The following is a 13,669-nucleotide window of genomic DNA, read 5'->3' on the forward strand; positions in this document are numbered from 1 at the left end:
CGGAACCTCTACATCCAGATACCAGCACCACTTGTTACTTGCTGACATCCCGTAGCCTCCGTAGAAGATGGATCAGGTTCGCCACCAACGGGGGCGTCTGCGTAAAGACTTCGTGGTAATGATTGTGCTGCATAATTTCAATCATCATCGTCAATACTGCAGTCGGGTCCTCAATGCGGACGGCCTCTCTGGCGTCGCCAGGGCTCTGGAGGACCGGTACTCCACGCTGCAAGGCAATATAGCGATGTACATCCTCAGTTTCTAGACCGTCAAGCCATATATTTATGCCCAGAGCCGGAGCGACCGCTAATTGTCTATCTGGACAGATCACGCGCAAATATACTATGCCGTAGGCCCACAGCGTCAAACTAGCATGGTATAGGGCAATCGCCATAAGATCTCGCAACGTTTGCAAAGGAAGCATTCTTATTGCCCGGACGACTTGGCCCGCGTGCCATATAGCGTGCCGCGCCTGCTCGCTGCCAACCCACTCCCGCAAAGCAGAGGCAGGTTGGTCCAATGCGAGTGCTCGACTGGGATCCTCGGATGTAGCCAGGACTTCTACCTCCTCTACGGACACATACATGTGCATCAGAACCAAGTGCAGCTGCACCGGAGCCTCGGCCCCATGCGCCATCCGGAAACAGTCAAGGATCCGCCGAAGCTGGCTATGTCGGGACGCCATGAGGAGGTCACCGTCCCAGTACCGCGACCCCGCAGCTAGCAAGGAGCTCAGCTGCCGAAACTCCCATACCAGTCCCCAGATTGAATGAATGACTGCTCCACAGGTCAGACGGATGTCCGCGATGCGGCGGCTCGATTCTAGGAATTCGAAGTCAGCGACGCACTCGCCGAGGGTCGGAATACGGGCATTGGCCGATGATGACGCGGACGCTGACAATGCATTGCATGCTTCCTTCCACTGCAAGGCAGACCTGGCATCCCATAGCGATGATGGAGCCGGAAGGGGCAGAGACATTTCCGCGTAAGTGATTAGCGGTGCAGTAAGGAGGGCCATCGAGACCTGGGCTTCGAGCCGAAAGAGACGGTATACTAGTCGCTTGTATGCTTCTTTGTACGCCCAGGCGTGCCATGCCTCGCTTAAGCTGTGGCCAGCCTCGTCCAGTTGCGTCGGCAGAGGCGCATAGGCAGAGTGATGGAACATACCTCCCCGGCGCACCATAGTAACCAGCGGCTGACGAAATGCTTCTGAAATCTCAATCTTGCGGCTGTTACCGCTCCATAGTCCAATTTCGAGATAGAGCAAGTACGCTTGATGGAGGTGGAGGTCACGGATGGTCGTGTTATTCCCTTCGAAGACTGAGGGGAGCTGCAGGCGTACGACTTCCTGCATGGCGAATCCCAGTTTCCGCAGAGCGGGATCCGGGGTCAATACAGCGCCGGCTGCGGCCATAGCGAGGAGGAGTTCTGGACACAGCTTCTGGGGATTGAAGGTTCCCCGGTGGATCCAAGAATGCGCTGAGGAAAACGGGGCAGTAAGGTAGTAGCGAATGAGGCTGTCCAGCAGCTGCACCGAGGGGAAGGACGACAGAACTGCAGAGATGGGGTGTTTCATCTGGCTGAGAACGATCCCAAGGATCTTGTCGCGGGAAGAGAGGTCGAGACTCGGTTCCGTCGCACAGGGACTGCTGTTTGCCTCATCGATCTCTTGAGGAGTCATGGTGGAGGTTCTCGCGTCGGTGGGCAAGAGGAGATTCTCATGCTCGCAGTAGCCATGGTCCTGAGGAGCTGGGACAAAGCGCCATCGCAGGTGTTGTATTGACCGCGTGCCTCCGCGGGTGCCTTCTTCTGCTTCCCTTGCTCGAGCCTCGAATGGGGACTCTGCTAGAGGCACGCTAGGAGCCTGTCCATCGAACTCAAAGGGGATATGGCTATTGTAAGATTCCAGAAATCCAAGGTCGACCATGTTCAGGTCGAGGTCCGTCGGTAGGGCAAACGTGATCAATCCACGGGGCGTGCGTACGCCACTGGGCGGCTCAGTGAACAGAGACGCGGCCGCCAGCTCGTCTCTGAGCTCCTGGGAGATGAAGTCAGGGTGAATGCGACTCGGTGCCTCCTCTGGCTCCATTGGATGGAACTCGCTCACCTCCTGGGGCCAGGCCTGGCTGGTCGGCATATCCACCGGAGGAGTGACGAGGGAGTGAGTCTCCCCAGCACCTTCTTCACCCGCCTCGACAGGGCGTTCAGATTCAGAAACACAATTGCTTGCCCCCCGAGCGGCTTGCTCGTCTGCGTTAGGTGGCAGAAGCTGTGCGCAGTTCTGGGTAGACTTGGGCGGAGCCACGCACTCAATATTCCGTCGTCGACATCTAGCGCAGGGTTTGTCTTCGTCGCACTTGAGGTGATCGTCCGCGCAGGCACTGCATGCCTGGGATGCCCGGGGTGCTATATGCGGCTTGCCGCCGTGATGGCGTCTTCTCAAAGCCTGCTTATTGCCCGGGCTAGAGTGCAGCGCAGAATGCCGCCGGAGCAGGTCACTATACTCAGTGTGAACAGGAATAGAGAGGTCAGCTCCATGGGGAGACGTTACATTCTGCCGAACCGCTTGCTACACACGGTACACTGATGGGGCTTTTCTTGGGTGTCTCAAGATAGCGTCAGCCACATTATACCTCGATGAAGTGCCTGCAAGCAACGAGAATACGTACGGGAAAGCACATGGCGCCGGAGGTGGTCAATCCGGGCATACGATTGAGAGCATGTTCCGCACTGGTATAGGTTGCGATGCGTCGGGCTGCTTTCCGAGACAGATTGTGGTGTATCCATGGTGAACACAGGCCCGAACGTGGAGAGATAATGACCAGCACGCTTGGATATATGATTATCGGGACAGGGAGGGGAGGGAATACGACAGGTACAGACAGTCATCCTTGTCGGAGAATTCCTCCACATATCAGCCTGCGGGGGACAATGTGACCTAACCCTATCGGTCGAGAATTCGCCTAGCTCCCCGCATGTGAACCCCTGGGGAAGAGCTCACACTGCTTACGTATGCCTAGGTTGCGTTTTGAGGACTATTGAGCTAGAATAAGACCAGTAAATTTGTTATCGGCAAGGTGGAGGAACCCATATATTCCTCCACTCCAGTCCCGAGCCTGGCGAACGCCATGGATTAGACATATAAGGGCGTTTGCTGTTTTGCAGACCTTATAGAAGCCTTAGATATTCAGTTTAAGTATTCAGAGGACTCAGACCCGTGGATATTGCGAAGGTGTCCTCCGTTACCTACCCGCCATTCTACTGTCTACACTATTCCAACCGCAAGCATCCACTAACCGTGGTTAAAATATAGAGCAGGATCACGTCCATCCAATTGCAAGCCCTCGTTGTATAGCGGAATCAGTCCCTCAACCTGGACTTTGCGCCAGGTGGAAACAGGATCTTCGCCCTTGTCTCTCTAATCTGTGGTACTACCAGGGGTCCTGTCATTCTTGCCTTACAGAACTAAAGCAATTTTGAAGCTTCGGCGGTTCACTTACAGGAAATTCATCAAGCGAATATCTGATTTATGTCTGCATTACCCCTTGAACTGACTCGACCTGTATTCACATTTGAATGGTAACCTTGCGTTGATAAAGCCATAATGTCAGAGAGCCGATAGTGTATACCACCATGCTTTGTACCGGACCATCGTAGGGCTGGCAGACGCTACCTAGATGTAAGAGCCTCTGGCTTTGACGACATATCGTGACGCTCCTACAAAACAGTGGGACAGAGTCTCGGGAATGATCCTCAACGCCATTGAACGGGGTAATTACGGCATCCAGACAGTTTCCCGTGGCTTAGTTATCTCACTTTCTTGCAGGATGCATTCATCTTACACGCAATCATTCTTAGACTCATCTCAATAGCTCCAGTCAAGCCAGTCCGTCCAGTCGCTCCCCAGCACCGTAGCCTTGGTGACAGCCGCACTGATCTCGCTAAGATACAGCCTTTTGGACGTGTCTGCCCCGTCACCCGTATTCCCGATCTCGTAGTACAGTGGCGTGGCTCCTTCTGCCATAGTCGTCCATCCAGCCGCGTTGATGATATCACTCAGCTCCGAGTTCTGATAGATGACCCGCGCGAGGACGCGCCACGGCCGTCCGAGGTATACATCGCCGGTCAAGTCCAGCCCCGATTTTCCGTAGATATTGCAGTGGTCGAAGCAATACCAGGCCGGATCGGAGGCTGTCTCGCGCGACATGGCGGTGATGTAGCCTGCACCGTTGGAGACGATGTCGCATTCGCCGAACCAGGCGCTTGCGTCGCCGAATATGTAGTCTACGGCCCCTGTAGATGTTCAGTGCTGTTCCCGGAGAGTAGAAAAAGAATTAAGAGGCCGGTACCCTCAATATAGCAGTTGGAGTAGTACTGCACGCCCACGCGTGCGTACAGCGTATCTTGATACCCAAGGAATTGGCAGCCATAGTAACCCTGGCGTTCTCCGCTGGCAGCCAGTCTGCAAAAGTAGGCGTCAGCAGCAGTGTGATACATTCGTTAGAATAAAAATAAAATAAGTAAAATCGTATGAAATTGGAAGTTGGAGATGAAAATGAAGTGCAAATGAAAAAATCCTTACGCGACAGCCTGAGCCCCCTTCCCGTACCCATTCACAACATTGATGTTGTACATGGTAAAGTTATCCATGGCCGCATTGACAGTCGCACTCGCAACAAGGGACCCTGCTTCAGGTGAGGAAATCGTATGGGTTATCGTGACGGTGTTCTTCTTGTAACTGCTCGTGTCCGTGGTTTCGCCATAGAGGGTCAACGGCCCAGCGTATTGGAAGGTCAATTGCTCCTTGTAGGTCCCGGCTGATATGTAGATGCAGGCCTCAGACGAGGATGAGCCCAAAGCTGCAAACGCAGCGCCGATCGTCGAGTAGGTCCCGCTTCCTCCAACGGTGAGACAGCCGGCCGGAGCAGACGTTCTGGCAGTGCGCTTGAAGTGCTCACGAGGCGCGCAGAGAGCTGCGCCAACAAGGCTGAAGAGCGACAAGTATGATTGAACGCGCATGTCGAGTATTGCCAGCGGGATCTGGACACTGTGCTGCGTAGACGGGAAAGATGAGGATTAAAAGTCCACTGAAGCCCGTCTCTTAGCCACCGGCTCTTTTCTGGATTAAATGCTGCAGAGTTTCTCCGGGACTAGGAGATAATATATCCAGCTGAAATATGTCTGATACAGAACGAAACAGCGTCATGCCACCCTAAGAATGAGACACTGTATACTAAATTTAGGAAAATTAATACAGCAAAGAGCAATCGGTGATTGACAGTGACCCATTTCTATTAACATGGGATTGTTATCATGAAACAATCCAGTTATATCTTGTCTCATGAAGTAAAACTTAGCTAATAACAAGAGTCACAGTATAGTCAGCATCCACAGGGCTAGATGGGATAGATATACGGAGTAGTGTAAAAAGTTTCGTATATTGTATACTGAGTCTACACCAGTATACCTACCCTCAGTATTGGGCCTCTCGTATTGAAGCCATCAAAGCACATATTCTCTGACGTTGTATTGGGGTTTCCTGCAGTATGGTAATATTCTGAATCAGTTCCTGGAGGGCTTGATTTGAGGAATAACGCGGGTTGGATGGACAAGCCACCTAACCAGACAATTAATCTACTCCTTGCAGGAATTCTAATTCCTCAAATGGGAACTATTGTAGTAACTCCAATTTCCCCGGATTCCACGCTTTGCGGGGAATCTGCAGGGTTTAGGCTAAATTGGCCAACAGGTGCTTGCATGTGGAAAGCCTCGAGACGGTCAATGACGAGCTGTTTATATACAGGACCAATGCCATTCTGAGTGCGACTCATCCATTCGCAGTATGACTTTTGGGAAAGCCGCATTTCTCTCTTTCTCTCTCTTCGGAGCAAGCTGGGCTGGCCCTTCTCGGACGCTGCAGGCTCGAGCAGTCTGCACGCCAAAAGCCGGGGGCTCGTCGAGTATCGACGACGTCCCAGCTATTGTCAAGTCGATCTCGGCGTGCGGAGATGGCGGAACTATCGTCTTCCCCGAGGACTCAACATACTACTTGAATAGCGTGCTGGACCTCGCCGGCTGCTCCGGCTGCGAGCTTCAAGTAGAGGGCCTCCTCAAGTTTGCCAGCGACACTGACTACTGGAATGGCAGGACGGCGATGATCAATGTAAAGAATATCGATGGGTTGACGATACGCTCACTCACGGGATCCGGCGTTATTGATGGAAACGGCCAAAATGCGTATTCTCCCCGTTTTCCGTTCTCTATATTCGAACTCAATCTATAAACTAACCGTGATGGCCAGGTATGACCGCTTTGCAGAGGACTCAAGCTATGACCGTCCGACGCCCTTGTATATAACAGGAGGTGGGGATATCAAAGTCTCCAACTTTCGGCTGAAGAATGCTCCCAATGTCTTCGTCTCCGTCAAGGGCGGGACCACAAACGCAGTCTTCTCAGATATGAGGTTAGATGCGACCTCGAAATCGGAGAATTTACCCAAGAACACAGACGGATTCGATATCGGTGAGAGCACCTACGTAACCATCAGTGGCACAACCGTGTCCAATAACGACGATTGTGTTGCGTTTAAACCCGGCTGCAACTACTTGACGGTCACCGACATCACCTGCACGGGATCCCATGGTCTGTCTGTCGGCTCCTTGGGCAAGAGCAGCGACGACATCGTGCAGAACGTCCGGGTGGAGGGAGCGACCATGATCTCGTCTACCAAAGCGGCGGGAATCAAAACGTACCCGAGTGGCGGGGATCATGGCCTCAGCACTGTGACGAACGTGACCTGGAAGGATATCACTATTCAAAACTGCGACTACGCGATCCAGATCCAGAGCTGCTATGGCGAGGACGAGGAGTACTGCGAGACCAATCCGGGGGACGCAGTGTTTTCCGGAATTGCCTTTGAAGGATTCAGCGGCACGACAAGCAGTAAATATGACCCAGTAACAGGAAACCTTAACTGCGGGGAAGACGGCAAGTGCGATGTCTCCGTTGTTGACTATTCTGTAAAAGCCCCTTCGGGGGGTGGTAAGGTCCTTTGTGCGAATACGCCGTCTAGTCTTGGGATCAGCTGCTCGTCTGGAGCGTCGGGATGAGGTTATATTGATCCTGTAGATGGCTGTCTCGGTGAGAGTGCTACAAGGTTGAGCAAAGTTCAGGGCAGATCAGAGTATGCTAATGCCATTCACTCGATTTGAATCTCACCCATAGCTGCCGAAAACCTCACTGTCACCACCTACAAGAACAGATGTCTCTGCCAGGCACGCAGTGTCTAAATGTCCTCAGTATTGTCAATGCCGTCATTTCACCTTACATGCTCAATCCACGTTGGAAACTAGAGGGGCAAACTAAGACTTTCTGGGCCCGGTACAGGTTCCTTTGCCTGACTCGGGTATTCTTAGAGTGGCGGAATCTAAAGGATGCATGTACACCGAGCTGGATGTCCTATTGAGAAGCGCCTTGAAGCGAGGAAGCTTACAGCACTCCTGCTGAGGTGTTCTCCGTTAATCAGCATTATCACGAAAAGGAAGAGCAGTGACCACGGCGAAAGGAAACCGTTGGCCATAGAGTGATGAATCTGTTCTAAGCAGAACGCAGGCCTCGAACAGTCGCCATACCCTTCTGATGGGGTTTGAAACGCACTGAATTGTTATATTTCAGGCGTTAAATCATCGGGTTTGCTTAAACAAATACATCGCAGGATTAATGGTTGATGCATAATTTAATGTATCCCTCAGCCCTTTTAGGCTGCCAATCGATTTACGTCAGTCTCGTTTAGGGTTCCCTTATCCTATTCTGACTTCTGCAGTCAGGCACCGGACGACAAATGTTCGTATAAAGAATCACTGATTATATGTACATAAGTAATCATCCTATCCTAACACCAGGTATTGCAGTAAGGCATCATGACCTCAATCTGTAAATGGTAAGCTAGACGATGCTCATTTACACTAGATAGTTCTGATATATGTTCTATCACAAAGTGCTGCGTGTTTAAACAGTTCGTAAGCGTAGTGCTCTTGAGAGAAAGCGCATCGATACCTCATAGGTAAGGTGGGATCTAAGTATATTATTAGACTGCATTGCCTCTCTGTTCTGTCAAAGCTGTAATATGATAAAAGGCCATTTATCCAGGTGTAGGTATTGCACCTTTATCGCGCAAGTCGTTCTATATCTTAGTCCACTACGGACGACCTAAAACTCGTCTAAATCACATTGTAAAACATGTCTCAGGTCAAAATTTCTATTTACCAAGAATCCGTATATACAGCTTATAGCCCTTCGATAAGTAACATCTTCCGCTCATTCCTGCTGAGGCGCTTTCAAGTCCAAGAAATTTAGACAATCTCCTAAGACTGCGCAACCAGGACGGCCGGCTCGCCGTTGGTAATCGAGACACAGATCTGTCCGCTGTCATCGGCGCTGATAGTTCCCTCTCCGAAGATGTTCTCCCAGGACCCGTTGGGCGTCTTGGAGTCGAAGCAGATCTCATTCTCGGACCCAGATCCACTGTTGGACGTGACAACAACGAGTTTTCCCTCTGCTCTGCTCCACGCATATGCCGATTCCGCAACGTGCAGATGGACATGGTCATTGTCCCCGAGCCCGCCAGCAGCTGATCGGGCTGCTGAGAGTAGGGAGATTGCCTTGTACAGGTCGGCATCGGTATCGAAGTTGCTGCGCCAGAGGTCTTCGCGGTTCTCGGGATCATTGCCACCCGCGTAGCCCTGTTCTGTCCCGTAGTAGACGATGGGAATTCCCCTGGCGAGAATCACATAGGCGAGTGCGTTCTTCAGGAGAGACTTGTCGTCCTTATTACTCAGCCAGCGTGCATTGTCGTGGTTGTCTATGAATGTGCCGAGGGCGCTTGGATCGGGGAAGGAGCTATCGATCTTGTCATGCATGTCGACGATATCCTGTGCAGAACCGGCCTGCTGGTAGAAGTTGTTCACGGGGTAGTAGACTGCGTAGTTAAGCAGACCGTCCATGGTGTTTGCGTATCCGGCGAGGTAATCTGGGTCGCCGTCGAAAACTTCGCCAATGGTGTAGACCCCAGCAGCGGACGAGAAGTCGGACCAGAAGTCCTTCTCGACATGCTTGACGGTATCGATGCGCAGGCCGTCAAATTCGTATTCTTTCACGAGCCAGGTGATCCATTCCTTGAAGAGAGTGCGGATCTCCTCGCTCTCCGTATTGACATCGGGCAGATCATCTGCGATGCGGCAGGTTTCTATGCTCTCCTGACTTGAGTAGTCGATCGTACAAGCGGAATGGTATGCGCTCTCCTGGCTCAGAGACTCAGGTTGGTTGTCGCTGATGGGGCTTCCCATGTGGTTAGCGACCACGTCTGCCATAATATATATGCCCTATTCAAAACATGGTTCTTGAGTATATTGCACTCGAATAAAACACCAACTGCGGGTAAGTACCTTTTCATGAGCAGCACTGACTAGGCTTTTGAGATCGTCCGCGGTGCCATAGTTCTCGTTGATGCTGTACAGATCCTTTGCCCAGTATCCGTGATACCCGCCGTCATGATCTATAGACGTGGTCAGTTTGGTAATGCCACATATAAATAGTCTGTGGGCGTTTGAACTGACTAGCAACAACGGGAGTGATCCAGATCGCATCAAAGCCCATTCCCTTGATGTAGTCGAGCTTGCCCTCTAACCCTTTGAAAGTTCCGCCGCAGTAGGTGCTGAGATCATCGCAGGCATCACCACCTGTATCGTCGCTCCCACGAGCAACACGATCCGTCAGGGCGAAGTAGATGTTGCGAGATTTCCAGGCATCGACGTCCGCTGCTGAGACGGTCGATATGAGGGGGAGCAGCAGTCCCGCCAGGGTGCTGGCTAGCTTCATGATTCCAGCAAAAGCTATCAATACCAAATACTTCTAAACAAGACCGTAACGAGTGTATGTTAATCAGATAAACTTTGATGCAGGATGTTCATACCTTTTTATACCATCTCGCCCATGATCGCCGTCTCCAATCACGTTCCTTGGCTCAGCAGCCGCGCCTCAGGATTATACAATTACTTGGCATACCACCTCGCACGGGTGTCGATCTCTTCATCTATGCCGTCTCTTGCTCTTGATACGCTGACTCCCCGATGCCCCATCGTTCCGGTAAAAAGCCGGGGCAGTGTGGAGAACCCAGCTGCCAGTGAGACTGAAAAGTGTGGGGATCTGCAGTCCGGGGATCTGCAGGACATATTTATATGAAACGGCAGGCATACTCCTATCATATAATTCAGTGCAGCCAGTCCGTGATCAGCCCGAAGCGCGGTGATGCCAGCTTGGAGATATTAAAGCAGGCAAATCCTATAGGCTACAAAGCCCGCTAGTGAGAGGCGATACGGGCTTAGGTGAGATTATGCTATCGTAAAAGGGCCGATTAAACAGCGAATTGCTTGTAAGAACACGGAGTATACACATCACAGGTTTATTGCTTTCTGTAGTGAAATCCACAGTTGGTCAGAGGAAGTTGGCATAGAATAGAGAGAACTAAGTGATCATTGTCTGAGGGAGCGAGCTCATGGACTTAGTTACAGAACAGAAAGATGGGAGATACACGTGTCATCTTATATAGCCCCTTAATATTGGAGTATCAACTACTCCAACTCCAAGCAATTACTCCAACTCCAAGCGCTAAGCCATATTCATAACACTTTCCAAGGTGTCTACAAGGACAAGATAAATGTAACTAGAGTCCTGCGGCTAGATACTTGTTCATGCCTTTCTAAAATTTAGAATGCGCAATTGGTAGGACTGATGATATGGAGAATACACGTTGACTAGCTCATCCCTGGCCAATAGATCACATTATTATACTGGAGTGCCGAGTTAGGGCTGAAGCCATTGGAATGGAATTATTCTCCAAGCGCAAACATGTGGGATGCAAGGGTACACTACGGTCAGTTTAGTCCCAGCCACCCTTCGAACTAAGGACAGAGGCTACTAGGTAGACCGCAGCCTAATGCCCAATCAATCAGGACTCACTCATAGCATGAGTCATGATTAGTGGGAGAAATACCAGTTTGCGTTCCCAGACTCAATCTTGCACTCCAGCTTGCACTATACTAATGTATCTCTTCAGCACCTATCTTGCTTTTATTCCTGTACAGAAGACAGCCCTTTCTTCTGAAGCTACCTAATATTTTCCAAACATGCTTATAGTACTAATTCTAGTAGATTTAACTGCTCTCCGCATGCCTCTAAGAGCTTCCACATGCATTTATAGACTCCCGCTAATAGCTCTATTGTTATGGGCACCTCATAAAACGTACCCTCTCCATCAAAACTGGGTTTACGAGACTTTGTACAAGCATATGCTTTCTTAACGTAAACCCCGTTTCTAGCTGCGCACTAAATACACTTTCTTCTCATCCAACTTTTAGTGTACAAACAGCAGGCTATATCTAAAACAAGCATATTGCTCCCTTAGATTATTATTAACAAAAAAAAAACAAAGACTCTTGTCGTGGCCGACACTGAACCCGCCAGAGATAAACAGCCTCTCAGGCAGACATCCGGCTCCTCAGGCATCACAGCCTGCTCAGATCAGCTCCGCCGGATGATACTGTCGACCGGAGATGGCCTCTCCTTGCTAATCAACATACAGCACCTCGCTCGTCCGCTCATTTGATACATTACATCGCCTATATGACAGGTCACATCTGACTATACAACCTGAACTATCTACCGATTTCGAGAACATTCTTTTGAAGCCTTTGAAAAGACATAAATAGCCTATACAGATCGTAGTTAGGAGATTAAGACCTTCAATGCAATCGCTCATTACAGATATAAAATTACCTGACCAAATCGACGTCAGTAACCACCTCCAGAGCCAACAGATACCAATCGAAGCTGTCCAGCGGCGGGCCACCATGTATAGACTTCCAAAGTTTATGAGCTTACTAGCTCCTCAAGCATTCGTTCTGTTTTGTCTATTCTTCAGTGGTATACTAGCGAATAAGACGTGCTCCATTATATTGACTATGCGTCTCGCCAGTAGCTGTCCAGGCCAGCTGTCCGCATAAACATTGATCCGAGCGCCTTGCAAACGTCGTATTTCCTGGGGAAATAGAAGGGATAGGCTCTAGGAATATCCAGAAATACCGCAAGCCCTATCATTCAGTTATAGTTCCCCTATCTACGCAGCATGACAACTAGCCTTGGTCATATGCCATATCAAGTTGTTATGAATGCTCAAAGGGGAAAGGGTAGAAGGAAGCTGCATCAACTACACGAACGTAGCCTACTAAGGATAGGATGCCATATGACGATTGATTCTCTATCTTGATGACGATAGTTGTCACTTCTTCAATGTACAACTCCTCGAGGGATCAGGCCAGGGGCCAGAGATCATGCCATACAGATCACGTGGCACGTGACACGAGGCTCAACATGATATATTCGTATCACAAGTAAATGATCATGTCAGTAAAAGTCGGTCTTGGACAAGCAGTTATATATAGGTCCGACCTGGCAGAACTGGCCAGGGGTTTTTATCATGGTTGAGAGAGCATGTGCCCAGCAAATAAAGTCCCAACATGGTTGCCGACTAGAAAGGTCACTACACTTAGTCAACATTAGTATGTTGAATGTCTTGATTTATCGCATATGCAACTACAAAGGTATACAAAGGCATGCTGACTTAGCGCAGCTTAGACGCGCCAAACACTCCGAGCGCGTAAATCACTGCATCCGACCCCGTTTGCCACTGGCAACGCCGCATCTTCGCAATCTGCCTCGCTCTTATCCTTTTCAGGAGCTTCTCCGGCTCCCTGATCCCGTGTCCCCGCTCAACGGAGTATATTGAGGGGCACTTCCCCAAAGGTCTGAGCTAGAGAGTAGGGTACGCCGGCAGGTGCGTTATTACAACGCTGACTTTCTTTGCTTATAGAATTTTCCTAGAGCGGGATAGAAAACCTTGATTCTCGGTAAAACGGAGCAGAAGCCGTTGGCCAAGATGGACAAGCAAATCCTAATGTCCTTGGCGATGGCGACGTGCGATGTTCGTGTGAGCGTTGACTGCAGATCTGATCTAGCTGGAGATGGTCTGTGACAGGCGGAGTCCCGGAACCATGGTTGAGGGGTCTAGTGAGGGTGATGATTTTATGACTCGCAAGGCGATGGCTAATTTTTTGCAAGGTTCGTTGCTATCACCGTAAAGGTATGCTTTGCGGGAAACTATAGCTAATTCTAATCTCCAGATATGCAGCATATGCAGCACCACGCAAGCTCAGATCTCGTCCATTGGTCCTTGCGGGGCTCCGATTTCAATAAACTTTGACAGTCAGCATTCAGTCAGGGATAAGATTCTTCCGATTATCGGTCCGAGGTCTACGGTCCGAGAGGGTCGCTGCGCTCTGGCAGCCAGGCTCCTATCGTGGCTTAGGGCACGAGTAGGGCAGTGCGCAATCAGCTGTGGCGAGGGGCTCAGCGAGGGGCTCAGCGAAGGACGGGTCCTGTATACATCGTCTGGTCTGCATTTACTCAGAGCAGTAAACCTGCATTTAGTCCGCTAGTTTAGTCTGCTTATTTAGCCACTGTATTTAGCCCAATTCCGCCTGACTCGTAGTATGCAACTAATGGCCAGGCTGGCTAACCGGACTGTATAGGTAGGGCTACAAGTAGGTTAGGGGCA

The 13,669-nt window shown here is 50.5% G+C and overlaps 4 protein-coding genes across 4 annotated transcripts, besides 1 other annotated feature; 1 reads left to right on the forward strand and 3 right to left on the reverse strand.

Moving 5' to 3' along the window:
- Positions 1 to 13,669: part of a sequence feature (contig 1.55 1613..492661(-1)) that runs on past both edges of the window.
- On the reverse strand, positions 35 to 2,787 carry ANIA_03391 (C6 transcription factor RegA; the record flags this gene model as incomplete). The annotated part of the gene is given in 4 exon segments (XM_050612465.1): positions 35 to 2,532; positions 2,552 to 2,606; positions 2,634 to 2,646; positions 2,711 to 2,787. The coding sequence occupies 4 exon segments, from the start codon at positions 2,785 to 2,787 to the stop codon at positions 35 to 37; spliced, it is 2,643 nt and encodes an 880-aa protein (XP_050468386.1).
- pmeA lies at positions 3,866 to 5,019 on the reverse strand (the record flags this gene model as incomplete). Its single annotated transcript, XM_655902.1, has 3 exons — positions 3,866 to 4,293; positions 4,350 to 4,462; positions 4,583 to 5,019. The coding sequence occupies 3 exons, from the start codon at positions 5,017 to 5,019 to the stop codon at positions 3,866 to 3,868; spliced, it is 978 nt and encodes a 325-aa protein (XP_660994.1).
- On the forward strand, positions 5,843 to 7,289 carry ANIA_03389 (protein xghA; the record flags this gene model as incomplete). The annotated part of the gene is made up of 3 exons (XM_655901.1): positions 5,843 to 6,237; positions 6,302 to 7,041; positions 7,225 to 7,289. The coding sequence occupies 3 exons, from the start codon at positions 5,843 to 5,845 to the stop codon at positions 7,287 to 7,289; spliced, it is 1,200 nt and encodes a 399-aa protein (XP_660993.1).
- Positions 8,233 to 9,899, reverse strand: ANIA_03388 (protein amyF). The gene is made up of 3 exons (XM_655900.2): positions 9,615 to 9,899; positions 9,444 to 9,553; positions 8,233 to 9,380 (listed from the first exon to the last, which is right to left on the reverse strand). The coding sequence occupies exons 1-3, from the start codon at positions 9,874 to 9,876 to the stop codon at positions 8,364 to 8,366; spliced, it is 1,389 nt and encodes a 462-aa protein (XP_660992.1). The 5' UTR covers positions 9,877 to 9,899; the 3' UTR covers positions 8,233 to 8,363.

Source organism: Aspergillus nidulans, chromosome VI, assembly GCF_000011425.1.
Source record: "Aspergillus nidulans FGSC A4 chromosome VI".
In the NCBI taxonomy this organism is placed as follows: Eukaryota; Fungi; Ascomycota; class Eurotiomycetes; order Eurotiales; family Aspergillaceae; genus Aspergillus; species Aspergillus nidulans.

Coding starts and splice junctions, on each gene's coding strand:
- ANIA_03388 (XM_655900.2), bottom strand. CDS start 9,876: ATGAAGCTAGCCAGCACCCTGGCGGGACTGCTGCTCCCCCTCATATCG. Junction 9,554..9,614: donor GATCACTCCCGTTGTTGCTA/GTCAGTTCAAAC, acceptor CCACGTCTATAG/ATCATGACGGCGGGTATCAC. Junction 9,381..9,443: donor TCAGTGCTGCTCATGAAAAG/GTACTTACCCGC, acceptor TGTTTTGAATAG/GGCATATATATTATGGCAGA.